At 38.7% G+C, this 27,328-nt stretch overlaps 1 protein-coding gene across 1 annotated transcript; it reads right to left on the bottom strand.

The window, feature by feature from the left end:
• Positions 1-453: 453 nt before the first annotated feature.
• Positions 454-27,328, bottom strand: LOC122547610 (myotubularin-related protein 14-like; the record flags this gene model as incomplete). The annotated part of the gene is made up of 8 exons (XM_043686214.1): positions 454-2,746; positions 9,018-9,170; positions 11,110-11,286; positions 14,645-14,780; positions 19,099-19,157; positions 23,728-23,798; positions 24,723-24,759; positions 27,168-27,328. Coding segments are annotated over 8 exons (975 nt in total), but the record flags the coding sequence as incomplete, so codon positions are not given.

Here is a 27,328-nt window from a genome sequence, read left to right as displayed (position 1 = left end):
CATTTATCGTAAGAAAGCAGAGAGAGTAAATAACTACTGCTCAAGAAAGATTTAGTGCCTTAATCATTGAGATATGCTATGCAGGTTAACAATCAAATATTCGTGCAGAAAATAGTATTAAAATTGAACACGGTGGGTTGGGGATAATAGGGAAAAAAAAAAGGGGGCTTAGATTGGCTACAGCTAATTGGAAAAATGCCTGATTAATCTACCAAGAGGGTTACACTTTGTATTGATCGATACATTCTTGTTAAATTTTCCATCTAAAACTTGAACACAAGATGTAAGGATCTTTAATCAGTCTCTGGAGAGTACTTTTGTTGGGCACGATAATTTCATGTATAATCATTAAAGAAACATTCCAAATGTGCCATGCACATACTTAAACAGATGAATCTCAAATTCACAGTCAAATGATTAAAAATGTCAGTTTAACTTCATTTTTTTTTAAAAAAAAAACCAACTTACCATGATCAGTTTGAACTGTCTTATCAATACTTATTAAGAATAAAGTATTACCATGTGCAATACTACGTATTGTTTATGGTCAGTCACAGAGGGTAGGAGTGGACTGGGAAGTAAAGTATATAAAGAACTGCAGGAATTTAAAAAAAAATTAAGTTCTGGAAATCTGAAATAAAAAGAGAGTGTTGGAAATGTACAACAGGTTGGCCAGCAGCTGAAGTGATACAAGGCAATTAACATTTTAGGTATACTGGTTTTCATTTACAGTAGATTTTGAGAGATCTACACTCAAAATATTGTTTTATTTTTTAACAAGTGCTACTGCATCCTCCTCACACCTTTTAAATTTAGAATAAACAAAAACCTAATCCTAAAAGTGATTCCAGAAACATAGAGGTGGGTGAAGGGGCGGAAGGAGGAGGAGAGGATCTGTGAAGAAGGTTAAAATACCACAGATATGGCAAACACATCTCTAAGTGAGGTGGATTTAAATTAGTGAAATCCAAAGTTTGGAACAATTACTCGGTTGCTATTCTTTACTCAGTGCAAAATGTTAGGATAGGTTTGCTACCTAGGTTAGGCAACAAAATTAGGCATTCAAAATGTAACTGGACATAATGGGAGAATTGTGGCATTGGAGGAGTGAACTTTGATGGACTACAGTCTTTCATCATCCTTGACCTTTCTTATGCTCTTCCATGTTAAAGTCTTCAATGCTGATCTAAGAGTCAACAGCTTGATCAAAACATTAAGGTCATTTAACCATTGAATGGTCTCCATCCTATAAAGAGCTGAAGCATGAAATTTAAACTCCAAGATTTGCAATTCAAATGCTGCAATACACAGTTCTCTCTTCACTTAATCTTCAACGGCAACAAAATAAAAAAAGTTGTAAAATGTGAATAGCAGGAACCCAGAGAAGAACAATTACATTTTAAGAGGAAACATGGATGCTTAAAATAAATATTTTTAAAGAAAAATGTTACAAAAATATTATCCAAGTTTCTCAAGCAGGTTAAATGCAGTATTAAAAAAATAGAAACAATCTTAAATCTTTAGAAAATAAGTCTAACGCTGAATTAAATTAGATCTGCTAATGACAACATACCATCTTACTATTGTATTCTTTCTTAAATTGACAAACAGTATTCGTTTGTTGAACAAGTTGTTAGAAGCTTAGCAGAACCTTACTGAAGCCAAATCATTTACTACTGACAGTTTTATTAGTGGCAGTAGTTAAATGTATGAAAAAACACAGCAGTGGTTAGTTCCTGTACTTACCAGGTAACTTGCCTTTGTGGCCACTCAAGTTGCTTGAGCTAGTTGCTTCTAAATTTAATTCTCTCAGATTTGATTAGACCATCTCTCGCTCCCACCATTCTATAAGTTAGCGTAATTAGGATTGACGACTATGCCAAACACATTATCCCACTATATCAACAAGAGTACACCACAATAAGACCCACACTTGTAAGAAAGAAATCAACCATGCTGAAATTTTGCTAATTTTTTTTAAAGAAACAACTCTATTGCAGTCTAGCTCCTTAATTAAAAGAACTAATTTCATCACACCTAACCATCTTGAAAAGCAGCCTGAGAAGGAAGATGCAAGACCCAAATTCTTCTATACAGTCAGGTGATCATAGACTGGAGTATGTTAACAATGATGGCAATTTTTAAAAAAGATTTAAAAATGTCACTGGATGTGTTCACCACTACTTCCAATTGCTTCATAATATGGGATCTCCAACTGGAAAATAATAGTTGTGACAAGTTTTTCCAATATAAATGAGAGGAGGCAAAAAAAAATTCATGAATAAGTAGTCCTGTACCAAAGGCTGAATTTGTTTTATTTTTACTTCCTTTCACCAATATTTGTGGAATAGACGTGAGATGGGGGACAGTGACTATTTCTGGAAGGTGGAGAAATGAACTGGAGAAGAAACACAAATACCTAAATACTATCTAAGGTCAAAAAATGAAATATATTATCGAGTTGAAAAACAAATTCACAAGTCCATCTTTGGCATTGTCACAGTCACTATCTGCACAGTGATCCATACTTTTTTTTGTAAGAAAAAAAAACAAAAGCCAGCTATGTCAGACAATGCTGTTTGTGCCTCTCAGCCCAACTCCACGTGCAAACTGTTCCAGAAGTCCACCAATGGATGACGATGGACTGGACGATACAGATCGGAGGCCCACAGTTGCACTGTATGCAGACAAAAATATGGCTCTGACTTCCTCCAACTTGGCCCTGCGTTCTGGGATGTGCTGATAGCTGCAAAATAAAAGTTATTTCTCTTATAAATCTGAAATTCAACTGAGACCATGATATTATTCATTACTCCCTTTCATTTGCATTCAAATGAATCTGGAAACATTTTACTCTTAGACTGCTTCAAAACAAAAATAGCTTCCTAATGGCGCATGCACACTCAGTCAGTCAGTCAGTCAGTCAAGCTGACAGTGTCTGCTCTAAAGAAAATAAATCAAAATCAGAATCTTTGATAAATTGCAGTTTGTCAAAATCAGAGGTGTTGGACATCATGTTTGCTAGCTCTTGGAATGCACTGATTTGGATGGAGGGCAAAAACTGAACCAATCTGACATTCCTTTCTCCCACTGTACTTCATGCACAACTTCAAGTGAACAAAATTATAATCGACTTGTCCCCCAGATAAGTAACACATTAACAGGTGAAAGCCAATTTCCCCCAACTGTAATTATTATGGCAGGCCAGTCAGTAATCTTACTGAATGTAATTTTTTTTTCTCCTCCTCAAGACTGATCAAATTCTTTACTTTTAAACAAGAAAAGATAAAAGGATTGGAAGTTGGCGCGAATCCATTAATTTGGTTTCATTTGAGTATTCCTTTCCTCAGTTACAAAATGACTACAGCTGGGAGTACAATTTAAGTGATCCTGAATGTTATTTGATCTTTAAAAAATTACTCTCAATAACTTTCTAAAGTGACAACTTGGGGTGGATGCTTAATGGGAAGTCTGATACTTTCAGCACGCAAAACTTCTTTCAGAACTCTGATTCCACTTTAGTAACTTCTAAATTCACAGATGATGCAAAAACTGCATATTTATTGCGAAAAAAAAGTTTACAATTACAAGGATATATCTACAGCTTCAATTATAACAAAAACTTATCTTCCAGTCAGACTCCTCATCATCACATCATAATGCCTGTACTCCAGATTTTTTTAAACCGTAAACTTCATAGCTGCAATGTCAATCTGAGGGAGGCTATTTTCAGCTTTCCTTAATGGTCTAGTATGCCATGTATGCTTGTACAACTTCTGACATCAAATAGTAACACCTCCTGTATGCAAGCACAAATTTGGTAGCAATTTCTGGATCTGTAGCTTCTTGAAGTTAAACATATAGGATATTTACAGCTTGTAAGTAGAATTGACTTTCATTCATGAATCTAGCCTGTATTGAAATTAGCAATGCAGCCTACCCCTGTATACTACCCAACTTTGTGTTTTGTACTTAAAATAGTTGGCCCTTTAATTGTTTGCTCCATGTTAGCCTTACATCAAATATCTCACTTTGGCAGGTAGCATTCATCTCCTGGATGTCTAGTAGAAGGCAGAAATTTATCCAGTTGGAAAAAAAATCACTAACAAAAACTCTGACTGTACAAAATCTAGTACAATGTGTAGGTTTAACAATCCAATGCACCATTAGTTGTCTACAATTTGAGGATGACATCTACTTACTCAGTATCACAAGTTCCTACTTGTGAACAGATCAATGCTCAACCCACAGATATTGGGTGCATGTGGCACAGCACTCCATTGTTACTGGGACCGGATTACAGTATTTACTTTTCCTACCTTCTGTGTCCCTGCTGTGCCTCATTCATGATTGGATGAAAAGCATGATGCAACAGAATGATTTGAAGCAAATGCTTCCCAGTTATTGATGTAAATGCTGCTGTGCATCAAGGCAAGTTTCAGGTTAGCAGATTCTTTGTCCACCAGTGGAAAGTTGGCATTTGAGAGTGGAGAATAAAGGATTGGGAGGTTCAGCTGTCCAAATACCGCGTTCAGTCCATCATAGTTTTTCAAAGGTTTTCCCTAAATGCTTGCAGAGTTGGGTTCAAGTAGAACACCAACTTTTGACCGACTGTCCGCCTAGCAATTCCAGAGAATGCAGAAAAAGCTAGTGAAATCTAACACCTGTACTGCTGATAAGAATTTGGGTAGTGCTACAGTCAAGCAGTGCAGCAACAACTGCTCTGTACACAAGGACTTCTGTTGGCTTGTGGAGGTCTTCATTGTCAAACACTCGCTGCTCAATTCCATAAAAGATTAAGCTGGCACAACAATGTTTGTTTTCCTTTTGAGAGAGGTTCCTGTCAAGACATGGAAAGTTGCTAACATGGTCCCCAGTCCTCCTTTCAACACATATGGGGAGTGGCGTATTTGACTGACCAATTCTTGGTTAAAATAACTAGCTTAGTTTTGTTAACATTTAATAACAAGCTCAGTCTCCTGCATGGAGATTTGAAGAAATAGAGGGTGGCTTGTAAATCTGGAGCAGAATGGAGCCATCTGGATTTAATACACACACCAGACAGCAGTTGATCTATGATGAGGTGAGTGACCCCAGCCCAGTAAACAGTAAATAGAAAAAAAAGAGGCCCTCACACAGCATTCCGAATTTTGAGAGCACATGTTTCAGACCTCCTCTCAAGACAGTTGTCTTCATGAGGCAGTTGCAGAATATGATGAAGTTTCTTCAACATCCAAACTGCTGGAGAAGAATGCAGGGCCTCATACCTTATTGAAGCAAATCCTATGGGTAGATTGACAAGTGCAATTCGGAGTTCCTCATGCGGTGTTCAACACCTTTCTTGGATTTATTTAGCTTCAAAGACAACATCAGAGGTTCCCGAGGAAGGTCTAAGATAGCCTGCCCGAGACAAGATTTCCTTCAGCCACAGGAAGTAGGAGCAAGTGCATCAGGTCTTCCTCTGCTACACAACAATTTCCACAGTATGAGTTACCTCCTCTCTGAAGACACTTACAACTGTTGCATTCCTGAAATCGCTTCCTCCCAAATATGCATCATGAGTGCATGGAGTCTTAATGCGTGCAAAAACCCAGTTTTGAAAACCGCAACTTGAGTATCATCAAGAGCTTTGTTTTTCATACATTTGATTGCTTATTATCACTATCAAGGGCTCATGGTTGAGGAGTTGTTGAAATATTCTTTTCAGGATTGCCAGATGGCATAGTTATTCTCAAGATGACAGATTCCATCCTACTAATGAAGCAGAATATATCAATTTGAACTTACTCTTTTATAGGTGGTGGCTTCAAAAAGCTTTGCATGAGTTGATAGTCAGTATATTGTTGGATTCCTGGGTCCTTAATACACACAGTAGAAACTGTGCATTCAAAGAAAGAAAACTCGACACATTTCAACTCTCAGAATTAGAACACACATGGATAATCCCAGGAGTGACCATCTGAAAACAACTGTAAACAACTCCAAATAGTCATCATTGCTCTCAATAGGACTTGCCTTCCTGAGGGAATGTGTGGAAATAGCTGAAGCAACAAGGTGTGGGGAAGCACTTTAAACTGGAATGATACAACTGACAGAAATCCTCATATGCAAGGAGCTTGTATTGACCTCCAGAAGGTGTTCTTGGATGCACTGCCAAATGCTTAAATGAAAAGCTCATGACATCACACCACCTCTCAGCTGTAATTGAAGTGCTTATTCCCAAACCTCTGACTTGGATGACAATGTTAAGAATAAATTATGCTGACTTTAATGAAGTCGTCACTGCCATCCCAAAAAATCATTCACCAAGGCTAATTTTAATGCAGGTTTCGTGATAACATTAATGTCTGAAGAGGAACCATTGGAAATCAACAACAGCTTGGGAAAGTCAATGCAAGCTGTATTCTCACGAGTATCATTTTAAAAATGTTTCTGCCAGAAGGACAAATACAAAACCACATATGGGTATCCTCAAACAAAGCACTGGCATCTCCTACATGATTAGATGGTCAGGTCCGCGCCCCACAACAACCCACCTTCCACTCCTGGCACCTTTCCCTGCCATCACTGGAATTGCAAAACCTGCACCCACTTCCCACCCCCCCAACCATCTCACCCCCATCCAAGGCCCCAAAGGAACCTTCCACATCCAAAGTTTCATCTGCACATCCACTAATGTCATTTATTGTATCCGTTGCTCCCGATGCAGTCTCCTCTACACTGGGGAGACTAGGCACTTCTCACAGAGCGCTTTAGGGAACATCTCCGGGACACTCGCATCAATTAACCCCAGTGCCCAGTGGCCCAACATTTCAACTCCCCCTCCCACTGTGCCAAGGACATGCAGGTCCTGGGCCTCCTCCATCACCATTCCCTCAACACCAGACACCTGGAGGAAGAACGCCTCATCTTACACCTCGGAACACTTCAACCCCAGGGCATCAATGTGGACTTCACCAGTTTCCTCATTTCCCCTCCCCCTACTTTACCCCAGTTCCAACCTTCTAGCTCAGCATCATCCTCATAACCTGTCCTACCTGCCAATCTTCCTCCCACGTATCTGCTTCACCCTCCTATCACCTTCATCCCCACCCCCAGCCACCCACTGTACACTTTGCTACCTTCTCCCCAGCCCCACCCCCCCTACCATTTGTATCTGCACCCTGGAGGCTCCCTGCCTTCAGTCCTTAATGAAGGGCTTTTGTCCGAAACGCCGATTTTCCTGCTCCTTGGATGCTGCCTGACCGGCTGAGCTTTTCCAGCATCACTCTAATCTAGACTTGGATTTCCAGCATCTGCAGTACTCACTTTTGCCTAAGGCATTGTTCAAGTCAACAACTTAAGTTGTTGCAGGAGATTATGTCTTCTGGACAGATCATCCACTTAACACAAAGAACCAAAGTTCCAAGAGGAGGGTGATAAATGTCTCAACATTCAAGGGGCCTGACAAAAGCAGCTCAAAACCAATCTGGACAATCTTCTCAGAGCCAACTCAATTTCAAAACAGGGGGATCAAATTAAGCTAGCTGTACAAAACATCTTTATCCAGTTAACTAGACTTCAACAGAAGCATGTGATTCCAGAACAAAAATGAGCAGCCTTCATCAAGTGGCACAACAACCCAAGGTTAAGAATCAAGAAAGTTACATTCCAACAGCTTAAGTCCGTCACACCTTTCCTATTCCCCCCCCACCCAACCCCCCCAAAAAAAGACAAATCTGGAGTATAAACTAAATCAATTTGAAAAGAAGGTGATCTGGCACTACTGGGAGGTATATTTAGAATTTGGGTTTATACATTTCACCTCTGAGCTGTAAACTGAAGTGTAAACAAATGTCACAGGATTGGATTCACTGGAATTCAATTCTATAAAATGTGGTCCAAATCATTGGGATTTCTTTTCCCATTTGTTAGATGGTTTTATAGGCTATATTTTAGCTACATCTCTTACAACTAAATAGATACTTGTGGTGCTTGTGAATTATTCATAATTAAAATAACTTTGTCGTAGATGTTCATGTAACCTTAGGTACAACAAACATCACAAGCCTGTTCAGTCACCAAACTTGTAATTAAAAAAGGCGAAAACTTTCTATATTCCTATCAAAACCATTCGTGCCAGTCACATTATTAACCCAATCTCTCTCTATCTCATACTAGGTTCAGAGAAATTGAAAATCTTATTTTGATTGGAGTATTGAAGGCATATTGTGGCTGGATGATCATTTTCCATAAAAGGGCTCATTCTTTCATCACCAAGCATTTTTAAGACATTCATTGACAGTGTCAGCAACAGTTCACTGCCTGAATAATGATGATATGGGAATTATTTCTGTTCTCACTGCAAGTCGCCTTTATTTGCTGGTTTCAATTCTGACAGCTATTTAAGCATAAATGATTTCTTTTATTGAATGCAAGAGGTCACAACAATTTGCTTTCATACCACAACAAAGATCAGCACAAAAATCCACCTCACAGTCTGTTCATTTTCACCTTTATACTTCGGTTTTGTTCTTCCTTCTTCCTCCCACCCCACAATTGTACTTATTGCTTATTGAGAGCCTTATACATTTAAAGTCAGGTATAAATGCCTGAAATACAAAGACGACTTCACCAAAAGACAAACAAGTGAGCACCTGTTTTCTTGATATCACATTTGGTAACATTACCGACAGCTGCCTCTATAATTGCAAATTTAAAAATTTCTTCCATTTCTGCAGGCAGCCTCAAACTAGTGATGCTTTTCCGGTTACCGAAGATTGTTGTAAATTAGTTTCTTTGAGAATTCAAGACACATGCTACTTAGTTGTTTGCAAATATTCCTTCCTTTTGGAGGAGATCCGTGTTTGTACTGAGAGAGATTTCAGAACGGAAGCTTGCTGCTTAAAGAATCATGCAGGTTGTGCATGGGGTCAGAGGTGGATGAGGGGGACAACAGATGTACAGAGAAAGGCAGACACCTATAACAGGATTAAATAATTCTGAGGCAAAAGTTGCATAATCTCAGCAACACTCACAGTCTTCCATTGGCTCCATCATCTTGTACACTGAAGGGGAGGGGTGAGTCATTGGTAACTACAGTCTGGTCATGAATACTGCCACAGCCAGACACGATCTGCCAGCTGCCATAATCCGTGGAAGAGGATGAAGATTGGGAATACTCTGTGGAGCTGCACAGGAAGACAGTGAAATACAAAATAAGCACAGCTGGCCTTTTGTGCTGATGTATTCTTTTAATATAAAATTTTACATGGTTAGCCCACATACTCCATAGTTATGAAAGAGCTTCTCGTTTGGTTTCTTCTTTACTGCAGTGCCACTTCCTTCTCCATTCCAATAGGACAATAAGTCATTATGTACAGCAATACCTGACTGCTTCTACAAGTTAAAGGCTTCTGTTGGAAGCAATAATAAAATTTTGTCGTCACGAACAGGAATAACTTTCTATATAACATTCATGGCTAAAACTCAATGGAAATTAATATTTCAAACATCACCGTACATCTAATTTCAGTAGATGGTAATATGACTAAATTTCGTAACCCAGGCTGTAACTTCTCTCAATGTAGATTGTAATTGGATTCTGCAAGGCCAATATGAAATCAAAATCAATGCTTATACGAATCATGAAATCCTCTTCAGGAGATCTTAAAAGCGTGGTGACAAGGAGAAAGTTTTCCTCTCCATTCTCCGAATTCCATTTTTTGTTTAAAGTCTCTGAGCCTAATAGAAGATATTTAAATTTGTTATAATTTCCTCAATTGTGCAAAGGCATGCACTTGTGATGGATATCAGATGGTCAGTAGATGCATTTTGCTTCACGACCTCCAGTAAATATACAGGACAGAAACATTGCAGATTTGTTGCTCCTTATGGTACAATTCATTGATTGGTCCTTTTGACAGGCAGTCCCCTGAAAAGAGTGGAAACCTAAAGTTGAGGGAAGAGTCAGAGCAGGGAGATAAACATTTGGAGGTCACATTACTTTCTTGTTGGGGAAAACGAGGACTGAGAAAAATGTGTTTTAATGATGTCCTATTGTACACACATTTATCTCTACATTAACTTACAAATTTATTTAACTGTAAATTAGGGTAGCGTTTGATGAAATAATAATAATGTGAAGAAAAAAAACAAAAGAGCTATACTAATTACGAGTTTAGAAAAGAACCACAGCAAGACACTAAAGAATTACAGGAATTGAGGAAACCAAGAGAAGCTACAAAAGTTACTATGGAGGAAAAAATATGTTAGCAATCCTTCCAGAACTAATCAGGCAGTTTTCCTTTGCAGATTTTCAAAACAAGTCAGTAACCTGCTCGCACTGCAAGTAATTCTACAGCACAGTTATAACTTACAAACCACATTCATTGCTTTACTCATGCCAGCCCTCTGTCTGTCAACTTGAACATGATAATCATTCAAAACAGGCACAGTACATTGGTTAGCCAAATTGCCGAATAAAGGAAAGTATATTGCATCAGTATACCACAATCATGTTGGAAATTCAACATGCTCAGTTGCTGGGCGGTAGTAATCAGGACCAGTAATCAGCAGTCTACATTGCTATTTTCCATAGTTGCTGACATAATGGGTAATCATATTTCAGACTATTGGCATCAAACTCTTTAAAACATTATAAAGGGTATGAAAACCAAGTCCATCCTAAATCTGAGATATCATTATCCGTACACATTGACGAAAAAATGTATATGCTTCTCGTGGGGTTGTTGAGACAAAAACATTTAATACCAGGTCATGACAGCAGTTTGGAACAAGGGGTATGAATAAAATTTATATAACCCACATGTTCATTCAAGCTTCAAGAGCATTAGTAGCTTCAAACAGAGTCAGTTTACATGTTAATGCACACAGTTCAGGTTAATCTTTTTAGGTATACATCATTCACATTCAGATGCTCCAGTAATGCTGCAATTGTTAGCAATGAAGTTATCTATCCTATTCCACACCAAGAAAGGGGAGTTTTCTTTTCCCCCATCAAGATGCTTTCACCGTCCTGTAGCTTTTGGAAACCAATAGTGTACCTGTACCCATAAGTTAGGCATGCCAGCAAGTAACCATTACTCAATATATCCTCAGTGGACTAACCTTCTTTCAGGAACAGCCAAGGGGCTGCTACTTCCTGTTCTGAAGTTATTTTCTGATTGGTAGAACGATGACCTAGCTTCAGGTATACCATGTTGTAAGAACCGATCCTCTAGTTGGTTAGGCAGGTAAGGTTTATTCCACATAACAGTCTGTGGTGACGACGTTCGGCCTTTTCTCCTGAATTCAATTAAAACAGATACAATCAGAGGTGAATGGAATTATTTTCCATTTTTGCTCAAAACAACTTCAGAAATCCAGGGGCTGATGATAAATGATATATCATGATGAACACATTTTGATGATAATGCTCCAAGCAGTGCATCTGAGCAGTTTTGACCTTAAAAACGAATACCTTTGAATAGATTTCAATAAAATAATTGCTTCCACATCTCCAAGGCGGCTAAAATAAAATCAAGGCACAGAAAAGCAGCGAGGCATTTCTCCAGCTAGTATTGATAATAGTATGAAGATTACAATTCTAATGAGCAGCTAACTAGTGCAAAGTTTTAAAAAACAAATTTCTTAAGAGCTGCTCTGGAGTAGAGAGGACATTTCCCAACAATTTCCAGAGTGGGTCTTAACTCTTGCATCCCTTACAGCAGTTTGGACAGTGTGTGTTATCAAAGCAAAGCATTGACACTTGTGCAAGATTTTAAATTTTTAACTTCCAAAAATATCATTTTGATATTATTTCAGAAAGCAGCAACTTGACATTACAGAAGCAAAGACTGAAAGAAATAAAAGCAAGGAAAATAAATGGCTGCAAAGATATCCAACAAGAATTTAATGAAGTGGAGAAGGAGGAGGGCTAGGAACAGCTAAACAAAGACTTGAGAGGCCAGGAGAGAGGAGGAAAATTAGGGTAGATAAAAAGGGAGAGTGACAAGATGATATTAAAATTGGAAGTGTTTTATTCACACCAACACTACAGCCGTCTAAAAGAAAAACGAATGATTTAATGATAGTTAGTGTGCCTTGTGCCATCTAATCTTAAACAAAAGGAAATGGGGTCAGCACAAAAGTTCTTCAAATCTGCAAGACACATTCTTATTAGTGGTGACATAGTAAACCTCAGTGACATACATAGTGGGTAAATATGTATTTTGCTACAGTTAGAGTAAAACTACTGATTTGATACGAAGAGCAGTTTTCATCCCCATATCTAAGGAAGGAGGTGCTGGCATTGGAGGGGTCCAGAGGAAGTGTACAAGAGTGACCCTGAGAATGAAGGGCTTGTCATATGAGGAGCAGTTAAGAATTCCAGTCTCTAGACGACTGAGTACAGAAGGACAAGGAGGGATGTCATTGAAACTTATAGAATACTGAGGAGTCTAGGTACAGTGGATATGTAGACGTTTCCACTAGTAGGAGAGACTAGGACCTGAGGGCACAGCCTCAGAGTGAAGTGACAACCCTTTATAACTGAGATGAGGAGAAATTTCTTCAGCCAAAAGGTTGGTGAATCTGTGGAAGTCATTGCCACAGAAGGCTGTGGAGGCCAGTCATTGAGTGGCTTTAAGTCAGAGATAGATATGTTCTTCATTAGTAAAAGGATCAAGTGTTACAGGAGAAGGAAGGAGAATGGTATTGAGAAACAGATCAACTAAAATCAAATGGCAAAGCAGACTCAAAATTGCCTAATTCTTCATCAATATCTTACTGTCTTATGACATCTGTTTGATTCTTTGTTTGTTCCTGTTGTGAACCTAAATGACCATTATAAAGATAGCTCATCACCAAAAACATGTAATTATAATAAAAGCACCAGGCATAACTAAAAATGATGTGCCAGTCAAGCTACCAAAACAGGACTACTTGCATGCCAAACAGCACAAGCAGCAAGTGACAAGACCGAGCTAAGCAATTCCACAACCAATGGATCAGATCTAAGCTCTGCAGTCCTGCCACACCCAATGGTGGTAGACAATCAAACAACTCATTGGAGGAGATGCCACAAATATCCCCAACATCAATGGTGAGAGGGGCCCAGCACATCATTCAAAAGATAAGACCGAAGCATTCGCAACAATCTTCACCCATAATTGTTGTGTGGATGGTCTGTCTTGGCATCCTCTACTAGTCCCCAGCATCACATATGCTGGTCTTCAGCCAATTTGATTCATGCCATGTCATATCAAAAAAATGGTCGAAAGCACTGAAGATTGCAAAGGTTCTATGCCCAGACAGTGTCCAGCAATAGTACTGAAAATTTGCACATCAGAACCTGTCACACCCTTATCCAAGCTCTTCCAGTACAGCTACAACACTGGCTTCTACCTGACAATGTGGAAAATTGCCCAATTACGTCCTGTACACACAAAACAGGACCAATTCAACCCAGCCAATTACCACCCTATAAGCTCTATCCTTGATCATCAATAAAGTGATGGATTGGAAGGGGTCATCAACATGTTATCAAACAGCACCTGCTTAGTTCCAACAAGCACAGAAGAGCGGAATTCCAGAGGTGAAATGAGAGCGACAGCTCTGACATTAAGGTGGCATTTGACCAACTGTGGCATCAAGCAGCTCTGGTAAAACTGGATTCAATAGACGTCAGAGAAAAAAAAACACATTCTGATGATTGGAGGTCAGTCATCCCTGCTCCACGACATCTCTGCAGGACTTCCTCAGGATAGATATTTTGTAATCAACCTGTTCAGGGGTGTTATTGCAGGAGTCGAAAAATTGCCCCTTGACATTCAATGGTGTTACCATCACTTGATCCTTCCACTATTAACATCCTCGAGGTTACCACTGACCTGAAACGAAATTGAACTCTCTACAGCCATACTTGTCTGAAAACACCCGATCTCGCCTGATCTGAGGTTAAGCTTAGGTCTGCTTAATGCTGAAAATGTGTTGCTGGAAAAGTGCAGAACAGACAGCATCCAAGGAGCAGGAGAATCGACGTTTCGGGCATGAGCCCTTCTTCAGCAACTCACTACATCTTCTCAAAAGGCAACTAGGAATGATTAATAAATGCTGGTCCAGGCAGCGATGCCCTTGTCCAAAGAATAATTTTTTTTAAAAACTGAAACGTTAATTCCACTGCTCTCTATAGATGCTGCCTGACCTGCTCAGTATTTCCAGAATTTTCTGTTCTTTTTCCAATAGGGTGAAGCACAACCAGCTTTTTGAGTATATTGAACCATAGCTCTAAAATTTAATATTAAAGAGGAGGATTAAAATAACGCATTTGAAGAAAACAAAAAAGCAATTAAGTAGTAATTCAAGTCCATCAAGTAGTTCTTATTTCCAAAATGCTGGAAGCAATGACATGGTGAGAGTTTATGCTCACATCTTCACACAGAGTGAGTCATAGTCAGAGATCTGGATCAATCACACATCCATCAGCAGCAAATGCTTCCCAACAGTGGGTGAAGGAAAACTTCATACCTTATTACCCAAAATTAGATGGGTTCTCACATGCGTCCAATGCCTTATTGGAAGATGTGCTTAAAGGCCAAACAGGAAAATAGATAACAAATGTATCCAAATATAAATGCACTTCATCAGACACAACATTACTTACCAAGCAACCTGCGTTGCTGGGCCTGTTGTCATTTCCAATGCTTCATAATTGAAAGTCCCTGTAGTAGTGGGAGACTCCTCCATGATGACTGAGAAATCGCTGCTCAGGCTGGTGGTACTTCCTCGGTCTGTATGCGCTAGCACAAACACTTGTTAAGCATCAGGTTCTGACATGCACACGTTATACTGTTTTAGCACACGGAACGCACCCTGTTTGTGCCAGACTCATATCAATTAAAGTCACAACAAAGTTACATCAGTGCATTTTCAGGGACAGTACTCAGTAATTCATGTTGTCCATTCAGAGGAATCTTTTAAGCATGAGCTAAAAAAACAACTTTGAAGGTCTTCAAGCATTTTTTTCTTTGGATTAATTTTCTGGTAGATGAAACTCTGAAGAAAATGTCTTAAGAGGTTCACCTCAAGAGCATCGGTTAGTGGAAATCATTAGCCAATCTCCTCATTCAAGGCTCAGGTCATGTCACATGACAAACTTAAACAATGTATTCACTTGCAACAAAAACAGAAATTGCTGGAAAAGCTCAGCAGATCTGGCAGCATCTGTGGAGAGAAATCAGAGTTAACTCAGAAGTGAAGAGTCATTAAACCTGAAACATTAACTTTGATTTCTCTCCCCAGATGCCGCCAGACCTGCTGAACATTTCTAGCAATTTCTGGTTTTGTTTCTGATATACAACATTCGCAGTTCTGTCGGTTTTTACCACATTCACCTGGCAGGTGATTCTATATATTGTAGCCCCCATATTTAAATATTCTAATCAAGAATTAAATTAAGTTGACTTGACATAATATGATGGATTTGAGTATTTCCAATCTTTTAACACAATGTCAACAGAATAGTATATTCAGAGGAAATATTTCTATTTTGCATTAGATTTATATGAGACACAGTGAGAAGATTAAACGTGCATTGTTACATGTTAATACTGTGTGTATAAGAAAACTTCCGCCATTTACACAGAATCTCAAATGGTGGGAACACTGCGCTCCAGATAATAACATTATATGGACAACATAAATACTATGGAGTAAATCCAATCCTTTGATAACTGGAAAAAAAAGAGTATTTTGCATCTCACTGTACATGGCACTTAAACCTAAGCACTTGATGTAAAGAACAAACAAGCTAGACAAAGACAGGTGCATCCTATTCTTTTTGTCCAAAACATATTTGAAATGTAGCCTACTGGGTGAAGAATAATAGCAAGACAATTTCAACATAAAATGGAGTGAATTGCTGATGGTAATATCCAAATTATTGAATTAAAAAACTGAACTTCATTTAACAAAAAATGTCCTGATTCATTTACGCAACCTGCAATACTTAAAATGCAACATTCTAAACACAAATCTGATCATTTAACATTTTTTTCTATGAAACAATGGATCATTTTATATGTAGAGACAGGAGACAATGCAAGTGGTCATCTAACAGATCACAAATACACATAAAATAGGAAGACTGTCAAAGTGGATTCCTTAAGCAACTTCTGGAACTGAGTTTTTTGTATTTCAGTTTTATTTCAATAAGTGCAAAAGTATAATGTGATCAGAGTCACAAAACACAAAATGGGTCTTCTATACCTTCTTAAAATGGATTTCAAGTTCAAATCACTCCATTTAGTGGTGGTGTGCATTGGATGAGGGTCTGGCAAATACACAGTTTCTTAATTGTTATGTGGGTGAACTAAAGATTATTTGTTGTTCTAAATATTATTTACCATTCACTTTCTTCAATAAGAGCTTAAAGTACCATAGTTAATCTTTTCAAGCCCTTTTCAGAACAAGAGCATATCACAAAGCCTTTCACGACAGTAAATGAATTCGGAGTCTTGAAAATGAGTTATGGATGACTCACTACAGGAGAAGTTATTGAATAATTGAACCTCCAACACTTGCAGTATGAAAACCAATATATTTGTTAATAGCTATACTGGATACAGAATTATTCTTTTTAAAAGGATATATATATAAGCCATGTGAGCCTGGGTTATATAATGCATCACAGGTTGGCAGATTATTATCTTTTTGAAGAAGTCTGATCACGGCAGTGATTGAAGAGAATGACAATTCTGAGTCAGTTTTATGGACATTAAGTACTTGTCCTTAGGATGGTCCTCGTCATTTTTTATAAAAAAAGTACTGTTCATTGTTTTTTTATTAAATAAATCTTCTCTATAGAGTTCTGCAAACAATTTCTATTTCAGAGATCAGTGAAATGGATGCAAAAGTTACTCCTTGCATGTTACCAGTGGTTCTGTAATAGTTCCGTTTATAAAAGGATTGAGAATTAACCCTGATTTCAGTCCCTGGATCTTCTCATCACACTACAGAAAATTCTGTGGCAAAATCTTCTTTCCAATCCTTGGCTTCTATAACGGACATCACAGGAAATACAACGGTAAAAATCTTAAGGCTCATTTAGTCATAGACATTCCTGACAAGGGCTTATGCCTGAAATGTCGACTCCCCTGCTCCTTGGATGTTGCCTGACCTGCTGCGTTTTTTCCCACTGCCACACATTTTGACTGACTCTCCAGCATCTGCAGTCCTCACTTTCTCCTTTCATTTAGGAATAGAGTCTTGGAGTTGTACAGCATGGAAACAGACCCTTTAATCCAACTCATCCATGCCAACCACAAATCATAAATTAATCTAATCCCATTTGCCAACATTTGGCTTATATCCCTTCAAACCTTTCCTATTGATATACTCATCCAGGTGCCTATTAAATATTGGCTTTGCACCAGCCTCCACCACTTCCTCTGGGAGCTTATTCCACTCACGCACCACCCTCTGCATGAAACAGTTACCCCTTAGGTTTCTTTTAAATCTTGCTCCTCTCCCCTTAAACCTATGCCTTTGGACAGCTCCTACCCTACTCTGGGGAAAAAGGCTTTGGTTATTCACTCTATCTATGCCCCTCATGATTTACTAAGCCTCTGTAAAGATCACCCTCAGCCTCTGATGCACCAGGGAAAAGAACCCCATCCTATCCAGCCTCTTCCTATAGCTGAAATGTTCTGGCAACATCCTGGTAAATCTTTTCTGCACCCTTTCAAGTTTCACAACATCTTTCCTATGGCAGGGAGGTCAGAATTGAATGCAGTATTACGAACGTGGCCTAACCAATGTCCTGTACAGCCACAACGTGACCTCCCAACTCCTATACTCAATGCACTAAACAAGAAAGGCAAGTATACCAAATACCTTCTTCGCTAACTCCACTTCAAGAAACTATGAACCTCCAACCCAAGGTCTTTGTCCAGCAACATTCCCCAAGACCTTACCATTAAGTATATAAGTCCTCCACTGATACGCCTTACCAAAATGCAACACCTTTCATTGATACAAATTAAACTCCATCTGCCACTCCTTGGTGGATCTGCCCACCTGATCAAGGTCCCATTGTCCTCCGAGATATCTTTCTTCACTGTCCAATACAACACCAATTTTGCAGTCATCTGCATATTTACTAACCATACCTCCTACACTCACTTCCAAATCATTTATATGAATGATAATGGATCCAGCACCAATCTTTGAGGTATACTGCTGGTCACATGCCTCCAGTCTGAAAAACCCTCTACACCACATTCTGACTCCTACCTTCAAACTAATTTTGTATCGAGATAGCTAGCTCTTCCTGGATTACATCCTAATTTTGCAAACCAGTCTATCATACCCAACCTTGTCAAACACCTCGCTAAAGTCCATACAATGTCCACTGTTCTGCTTTCATCAATCATCTTTGTTACTTCTTCAAAAAAAAACTCAGTCAACTTAGTCAGACAATTTCCCCATGCAGAAAGCCATGTTGACTATCCTTAATTAGCACTTATCTTTCAAAATACATGTAGATCCTGTCCCTCAGAATCTTTTCCAACTACGTACCCACTACTGAAGTCAGGCTCATCGATCTACAGTTCCCTGGCTTTTACTTACTACCTTTCTTAAATAATGGCACATTAGCCACCCTCCAGTCTTCTGGCACCTCTTCCATGACTAACAATGATACAAGCATTTCAGCATTTCATTTTCCAAGAACTCTCGCCAGCACTTTGTGATTGCAACATTCCATTTCTATCTCTATTCCTTGAGTGAGTGAGGGAAGAAAGTGATTTGTAAACGTAGTAGGAACAATTGTACTGCATTACAACATCCATAGCTTCATTTATTTTCACCTTTCAGAAATCCATTGTGACTTGCAACATACAGCAAAGTCTTCTATCACATTCACTAAGTTCCAGCTATTCTGTAACTTGTCGGCCGATACAAATGTTGTAACCATACAGACATCAAATCATTTCTGGCACTTCTTGGTACAAGGATTACATTAGATTTCTGATTAAAAGTAACTTACAGCTCAAATCTAGACTGCAAGAAGCTTCTTCTCTTTAGATTTAGGAGGATGTGGGGAGTGGTTGTGCTTACCTAGCAGACAAAGATCTTCCATAGGGAACTGAGCTTCTTTACAATGCGCGGCCTTCCTTCTGCAAGGAAGATGAACAGTCATACATAAGACAATGGACTGGAGGTTTTACTTCTTTGTAAACTTGGCCTACAAAAGTAAATTTGCACAGATCTGTTCAAAAAACTTATTTCATGGTGAGCCACACAATTATAGCAAAGATAAGCAGTTTGTGGAATGTGGAAATAGACATGTTGGAAGCAAGTAGGTAAATTCAAGTCTCACAGCACAGCAAATGGTGTTTCAAAGTCATGTGATGGTTTCACTCATGTTTACTATGTGGACTTAACATTTGAAGGATTGGCGAAAAATAGGATTAGATTAGGGTTAGGGCTAGGGTTAGTGTCAGCACAGGGCAATATTTAGCAGATTCTGAGAACTGGGTAAGAAATCCGAAGCATGGCAATGCTGTAAAATAGATTAGAAACTGAAATACATTTTTTCCAAATATACTTCATGTTTTGATATTACGAATCAAGTTCGGGTGCTTTTGGATACCTACCTGAATCATGAATACAACCCTCAAGACAGTAGAAGAGAAAGAGAAAGAGTGAGGGATACAGAGGAAAAGAATAAAACCAAAACAGTATGCATGATTCAAAACTATAAAAGTTAGACAGAGAAAACATTTTCCTGCATACCTACTTTATGGAAATATTTAAATAAAATGAAATACTGTAAATTTAGAAATGAGCTTCCTACTTAGGGCAGTTTTTCAATCTGAAACCCTGCTACTAACATCACAAAGCATTATCCCGCTGGGTAGGTCAATAAAAAAGTAAAATACTAGCAGAATTCTATGTAGTAAAGCAGATGTTGCATTATTAAATATTCATCTCTTGTTGCCATTACATTATAACCACTGAGTGGCGATACAACCAAACTCTCTGCCCTCCAACCTGTTTTCTTCCATTTCAATCACTGCGTAAATTTCTACTGAGATTTCTTCTATGTAATATATAGCAGCCATACTTGGAAATTAAAGCTCAGCACCTCTCTCCCAAATACTTTCATGTCTTCTTACAAGATTGTATAAGCCTGCTGCTAAGATTGCTAGATATTTGACTATCTGGTTAATCGTATTGTTGCAAGGTAGTTTTCAGACTTTCCTGACCATGAAGTGGAACGCTCTGTTTACACAAGGTAAGCAACATTTCACTGAGAATCAACAATTTGCAACTCTTAACACAAGTATCCCATGGCTTCTCGCATGTTAGAAATAGGTGTCAAGTTAGGAGAGAAACTAAAAATATAAACAAAGGTTACACAGCAACATTTCAAGGTAGAAGCAGCAGCAAGGATAAGAGATTTAGGAAAAAAAAGTTCGAGAATAGGAAGGAGAGACAACTTCAGAGGCTGCAGTTGGTGAAAAAGACTGGGGAAGATTAAATGTAAATAGGGTCAAGAACATGAAGGAATTTTGTGAACTCAGTATTATGGGGGTGGGACTCAAATAAGCGACGATAATTTACAAGAATATGAAGTGGGGGGACATGTGAACCTACTGCAGCACAGGAGCTGGAGATCTGTTTGTTTGAACATTCAGGAGCCTAGCAAGGCAGTATTAAGAGAAGTATAGCATGGAGGTCATGAAAACTACAATAAGGATTTCAGCAGCATCAGCAGGGTGCTTTATAGGCAGAAACGGGCAATGTTACAGGTTTGGAAGTGAGGTCTCTTATTAAGGGATAAACAAAATATTTGAATTTAACCTCTGGATCAAACACAAATTATTTAACATTTGATGCAATCTCAGGAAAGGAACAGAATAAAAAAGGTTAGATTTTTCACAGGAACTAAATGAGCACATATTCGGTTTTCCTAATATAAGGTGAATTAGCTATGAAAACTAACTTGGAGAATATTAATGACCATCTGAGACCATCTATTTTTTTAGTTTAAAAAAATTTAACCAACTCTCGTACCTGCAAAACACTACCAAAACACAACTGAGTTGCTACCACTACATGAATGCTTTAAAGTGGAAGGAACATTCAATCAACAGATCTAAGCAAAACCACAACCAATGTATTGGATCAAAGTTCTCAAGTCCTGTCACATCCAACTTGTGAAGGAGGTTTCACATTATAGCCTTATCCTCAATGACCGGGATTCCAGCAATTAGTGCAAAGCAATGGGCCCAAGTGTTTGTAAGCAGCTTCAGCCAGAACTGATCAATCTTGGCCTCATGCTCAGGCTTGCAGCATCACAGATGTCAGTCTTCAGACAATTTTATTTACATCACATGATATTAAGAAATGGTTGAAGGCACTAGATTCAGCAAAAACCAGGGGTGCTAACAACATCACAGTAGAGGTTTTGACAATTTGAGTCCCAGAACCAGGTGTCTCCCTAGCCAAGTTTGTTCATCCAACAATGCAGAAACGTTTTAATACATAATTTCCATAAAAAGAGCACAATCTAATCTGCCAATTACTGTCCCATTGATCTATTCTAAATTATTAGCATTGCTATCAAGTGAAATTTATTCAGCAATGAAATACGCAAATCAGTTCTACCAGGGTCCTCTAGCTCTAGCTCGCATTGAGACCTTGGCCCAAACAACAGCAAAAGGATTGAATTCACAGCATAACATGAAAGTGACTGCCCTCAATCCTAGGCATCTTTTGAACAAGTGGGGCATTAGTGGGAAAAAAATGGTCAATGGGAATAATGGGAAAAAGTCTCCATTAGTTGGAGTTATATCTAGTACAATAGAAGATGGTTGCACTAGTTTTTGTTTCTGTCTGTGCCAGCACAATGCTACAGTATTTCTTCAAGGAAGTATCCTGAAAGCAACTATCTTTTGTTGCTTCAAAGACCTTTGATCCATCATTTGCTCAGAGGTGGGGATGTGTACTCATGACGAATATACTACGTTCAATATTATTTGAGACTCCTTTTGATTTTGAACTAGTGCCCTCGGCTTGGACTGATATCTGGCAGTTATTAGTAGTGTCTGATAAATACTGGTCAATAATTATTATCTCCAATGAGAGATAATCTAACCATCACCCTTTGACAGGCAACTGCGTTACCATCCCGGAATCCCTTATTATCAACATCATGGGGGGTTACATTGAGCAGAAAATAAATTGGACCAGCTATTTAAATACTGTAGCTAAACTACAGGTCAGAAGGTTAGGGATTCTGTGCTATGTAACTTACCTCTGGATTGTCAGATCCTGTTCACCAATAAGGCACAAGTTAGGAATACAATGTAATTCTCTCCATTTGCCATGACAAACACAGCCCCAACAAATCTAAAGAGATTCGACACCTCCAAGGACAAAGCAACACACCACATTGTACATTTATTCCACCAACTGGTGGTGCACGTTGCAATAGTGTATCAAATTTCTCAGCCTCCAACAAAGTCTCGTAATCCATGACATTTATCATTTATAAGACAAGGGCAGCTTGATAACAACACCACCTGCAAGCTCCCCTCTAAATTAGACATCATCTTGATCTGGAACTTTGTCACTGTTCCATCACTGTGGTCAGACAGAGACCTGACCGTCCTCTTCCAAACAGTACTGTGGTTATACCTACACAAGAGACTACGATGGTTCATGAAGTTCACCACCATCTTCGCGGGGGATGGGCCGACCTTGCCAGCAACACTTAGATCCCACAAAAAAAAACTAATATGTGCCACAGGTTTCCCTGTTTGATTTGTTGCTTAGCTTTCTTTACTTTTGCATGTAAAATGATTAAGTATAAACTACTCTTGCTGCAAAGCAGCTTTAATAGGCAAGTGAAAGGCATGACTGTGGCAAATAGATTTCGGTGCAGGGAAATATGATGTCAGGTACTTTAGTCTTCAAAAAGACAGTACCAGCTAATGTGAAAAGCTAGAAACAGTTGAGGTCCAGATTGGAGTAACCAGGTATAAAGATGATTAAAAAGCGAAACAGTGATACAAGATAATCAAAACATCAAATGGAACTGTGATCTTTATACAAAGCACTCATAGTTCTAAGCTGGAGTACCATGAGCAGCCTTGGTGACTAGACCTTTAGGAAGGATATACTGATATAGGAGTGAGTGCAGTGTAAGTTTACCACAACGATTTCCAGACTCCAAAAGTTAAATTATGAGGAGAAGAGATTATACAAACTACAGCTTCATTCACTAAAGTTAGAGACTAAAACAAAATTTGAGCGGTTTTCAAGATATTAAGGGAAACATATAGATATAAATTATTTTTCAGCTTGTTAATGGGAAAGATTTTTAAGGTTAGGTAGGCAAAGTCTAAATTTTAGAGGCAGGCCTTTAAAGAGTGACATGAGAAAAATTTCTACACACAAAAAAAAAGGATGGTAGAAATTTAGAATAGTCTTCCAGAAATAGTAATTGATGCCATGGGTATTAGTAATGGAGATTAATACATTTTGGTTAACCAAAGATATTAAGAGGGGTGTAGGGCAAAACAAAGTTTATGGACTTAGGTCACAGATCAGAAATAGGTTGAATTAAGGAACAGGTTTGTGAGGCTGAATGCCTACATCTGTTTCTTTTATCACTGCAGCATCAGTTCAATAGTTTCTTTTTACACCAATCCTGCAGAGAAAAAAAAAGATTCCTACCTGGATTTCTTTATTACAGAGAATTCTTCTGAGGTGATGTGCTTCAAAAAATTGAAGCAGAAGAAGAAAATCTGAAAAAACAAAGGAAACTTGTTATTACATTTCAGGATCCCTTGTGCGATTCCCCACAATTGCTCAACACAATCTCAGCTTTGAGAATGCAAAGTTATACACGCTGAAGTATTCAGAAATAATTCAATATACAGAATAAAAAATGCTTTGTATCTAGAATAGTCTTCAAAATTGGCTTCTTCACAACTACAAAGGTCCCCACCACCCCAGCCAAAACCTTTTGCTTAAAATAAATCAGATTAATAAGCAGACAATGCTGGAAATACACGGCAGGACTGCCAACACCTGGAAAGAGAAGTTCAATTTAATATTTGAAAACCAATAATCCTGTTCTTCAGCATTTTCAGTTACTTATTTCAGATTTCGCACTGTTTTTGAATTTAACAATGTTGGTTTCCCGCAGTAACATTTTCCATCAGCAGGTGGTGATATTGAAGTATGTACATTGCTTGCAGTGTATTTCCCTGAACAGTGTAAAAGCACCACCTCCTGGTAGGATCCAGTTTTACAAACGTTTTCACAATTGGAGTAAATAACATTTAAAGACGTACCATTCCTTCGTCCTTATTGGAGGCAAAATTCAGATTTTTTTTCTATATTCACACACTATCAAAAAATAACCTAAAATTCCAAACTTAAGTGACTGAATTCTTTGCTTATAAGGGATTCTTTATGCCACATATTCCAGGAGCAATTTTGCAAGCTACAGCAATATTCACAATGCAATGCACTGATGGTTTTCTGATTAACATAAATGCACAGTCGGTCATAGCACAAATCTTTACAAAATCAACTAATTGTCAACTTTATTGCAGTTATGTTGATAAATATAATATTAGCAGGTTATCAAACTAAATTCTGTAACCCGAAGCAGTCACATTAATGTCAACTTTAATTATCAATTTCTCTAGTTTTTGACTCACCTCCTCTCCCTTGCTTAGTCTATCGGACAACATATGCCTGCAAATACATATAAACATGAGTGAACCTACATAATGGATTCAAGTTGTCTGTAACAATCATACAAGTTATTGCAGAACGGTCAACACGCCCTTCTTTAGATGAGCTGAGTATTCACTATCCCTTTTAGTTAACAGAATTTGAAGAGGCAAGCTGGTTGTAACTGGCCATGGGAGAGACTAGAACTAGGGGGCATGGCCTCAAGATTAGGGGAAGTAGATTTAGGACAGAGATGAGGAGGAACTACTTTTCCCAGAGAGTAGTGAATCTGGAATTCTCCTCAAGGAAGCAGTAGAGGCAGCTTCATTAAATATATTCACGACACAGTGGATGGTTTTTTGCATGTTAGGGGAATTAAGGTTATGGGGATAATGCAGGGAGGGGGAGCTGAGAGGTTGAATAGATCAGCCATGATCGTAAGGAATGGTGGAGCAGACTCGACAGGCCAAATAGCCTACTCCTGCTTCTATTACAATGAAAGTTTGAAGACTTATTTATACAACAGGGCTCTACCACTCTGCGCCAGTTTCTTACAATTCTGCACAGCATGTTCTAACTACTTCTTTGCTCTGCTCCGCATTGAACTGAACGTCAATAATTAAAATGTTCTCAAGTCTGTAGTCCTGAATGCAAGAAAACCTCCTGGGCAGCAGCGTGGCTCATTCAGTGCCATCCACATAATCCAAGGGCCAACTCTTCAGCCTTTTCTCCCCATTATTCTTTAATGAGACGTGCACATTATCAGCAAGACCAGCATTTGTTGCCCACCCCTAAGTGAGTTGGTCGAGTGCTGGCCATTTCAGAAGGCAGTTAAAAATCAACCACATTATTGTGGGACCGGAGAAAAATGAAAGCCAGACCTGATAAGAATGGCAGATTTGTTCCCCTAAAGGACACGATCATTGCAGATTTTACAACAATTAGCAATAGCTGTCATGGCCGCAATTTCTGAGACTTGCTTTATGTTCTACATTTATTAATTGAATTTAAATTCCATCAACTACCACGGCAGGATGTGCACACCTGCCCTCAAAAGCATGAGCCCAGTGGCAATATCACTATTTTTGATCTATAATTTGGACTTGGGTCTAAAGTGTTTAATTTTAGATTAGATTTAGATTACATTACAGTGTGGAAACAGGCCCTTCGGCCCAACAAGTCCACACCGACCCGCCGAAGCGAAACCCACCCATACCCCCTACATTTACCCCTTACCTAACAGTACGGGCAATTTAGCATGGCCAATTCACCTGACCCTGCACATCTTTTGGCCTGTGGGAGGAAACCGGAGCACCCGGAGGAAACCCACGCAGACACGGGGAGAACGTGCAAACTCCACACAGTCTGTCGCCTGAGGCGGGAATTGAACCTGGGTCTCAGGCGCTGTGAGGCAGCAGTGCTAGCCACTGTGCCACCGTGCCGCCCACGATAATTTAAAAGCTTAAAAAAAAATACAGGTGTACCAGAATTCAGGGAGACAGATTAGTAAAAGCAAGCAGACATGCGGCAAATTAAATTCAACACAATTGTGCAGTAATACATTTGGTAGGAAAGAATGAGGAGAACTATTATGAACTAAATGACACAAATTTTAAAGGGGTAAAGGAAAAGAGAGGCCAGAGACAGTAACTTTGAAAGTCACCAAGTCAAGATGAGAAAGCACTTTATAAATGCACATGAGATTTTAACTTTATAAGAGAGCAATAAAGCACAAGGAAGGAAGGAAGGAAGCTGTGCTAAACTAGTAAAAGCGCTGATCAGACCTCAACATGAATAATGTGTTCTATTCTGGGCATTATAGAAAGGACGCCAAAGTCTCAGAAGATATGGAATATTTATCATAAATGGGGACTTTTAAGTATATGGAGAGACTGAGAAAGTGGAATTTGATACAGATGTTGCAAATCATGAATAGTTTGCACATAAATAAAAATGGTTTCTGATGACCAAATAGTCAGTAACCACAAAACACACCGATTTGTGATTATTAGCAAAAGAATCAGGAGATCACATGAATAAACTATCGGGTTATGATAATCTATAGCATACTGCCCGAAATGGGTGATGGAAGTAGACTCTGAAGTAACATTCAAAAAATATAACAACAATTTGAAATAATTTACAGGGCTCATCGGAAAGAACAGGAGAATTGGACTAACTAGACAGCTCTATCAATGTGCCTGTAAAGACACGATATGCTGAAAGAGCCCTGTTTGTGCTACATCATTCTATGTTTTTAAGCTGGAAATTTGACAGTTGTAAAACACATTCAGAATATTAATACCTCATAATTTCACAAAATCCTGCCAGAATGCACAGATGTTTGCTTTCTGAAGAAAGCACATCAGTAGCATTGTCACCTAATTACTGTGCTAGCCCTGCTGTTATGAGATATGAAACAAACTCACCCAAAAAGGAACCAATCGTAAGCAATGGTTAGATAAAGGATTTCCACAGGCTCCAAGCAAGTGTGAACAAGTCCATCCTGTAAAAAGCAAGTTGTGACAAATTCATTTAATCTACGGAGGTGGCTCCAACTACTTTTTGATTGAAATTTCAAATCACCTAA

Source organism: Chiloscyllium plagiosum, unplaced genomic scaffold, assembly GCF_004010195.1.
Source record: "Chiloscyllium plagiosum isolate BGI_BamShark_2017 unplaced genomic scaffold, ASM401019v2 scaf_8676, whole genome shotgun sequence".
Taxonomy (NCBI): domain Eukaryota; kingdom Metazoa; phylum Chordata; class Chondrichthyes; order Orectolobiformes; family Hemiscylliidae; genus Chiloscyllium; species Chiloscyllium plagiosum.
This window is presented reverse-complemented; position numbering and strand designations above follow the sequence as displayed.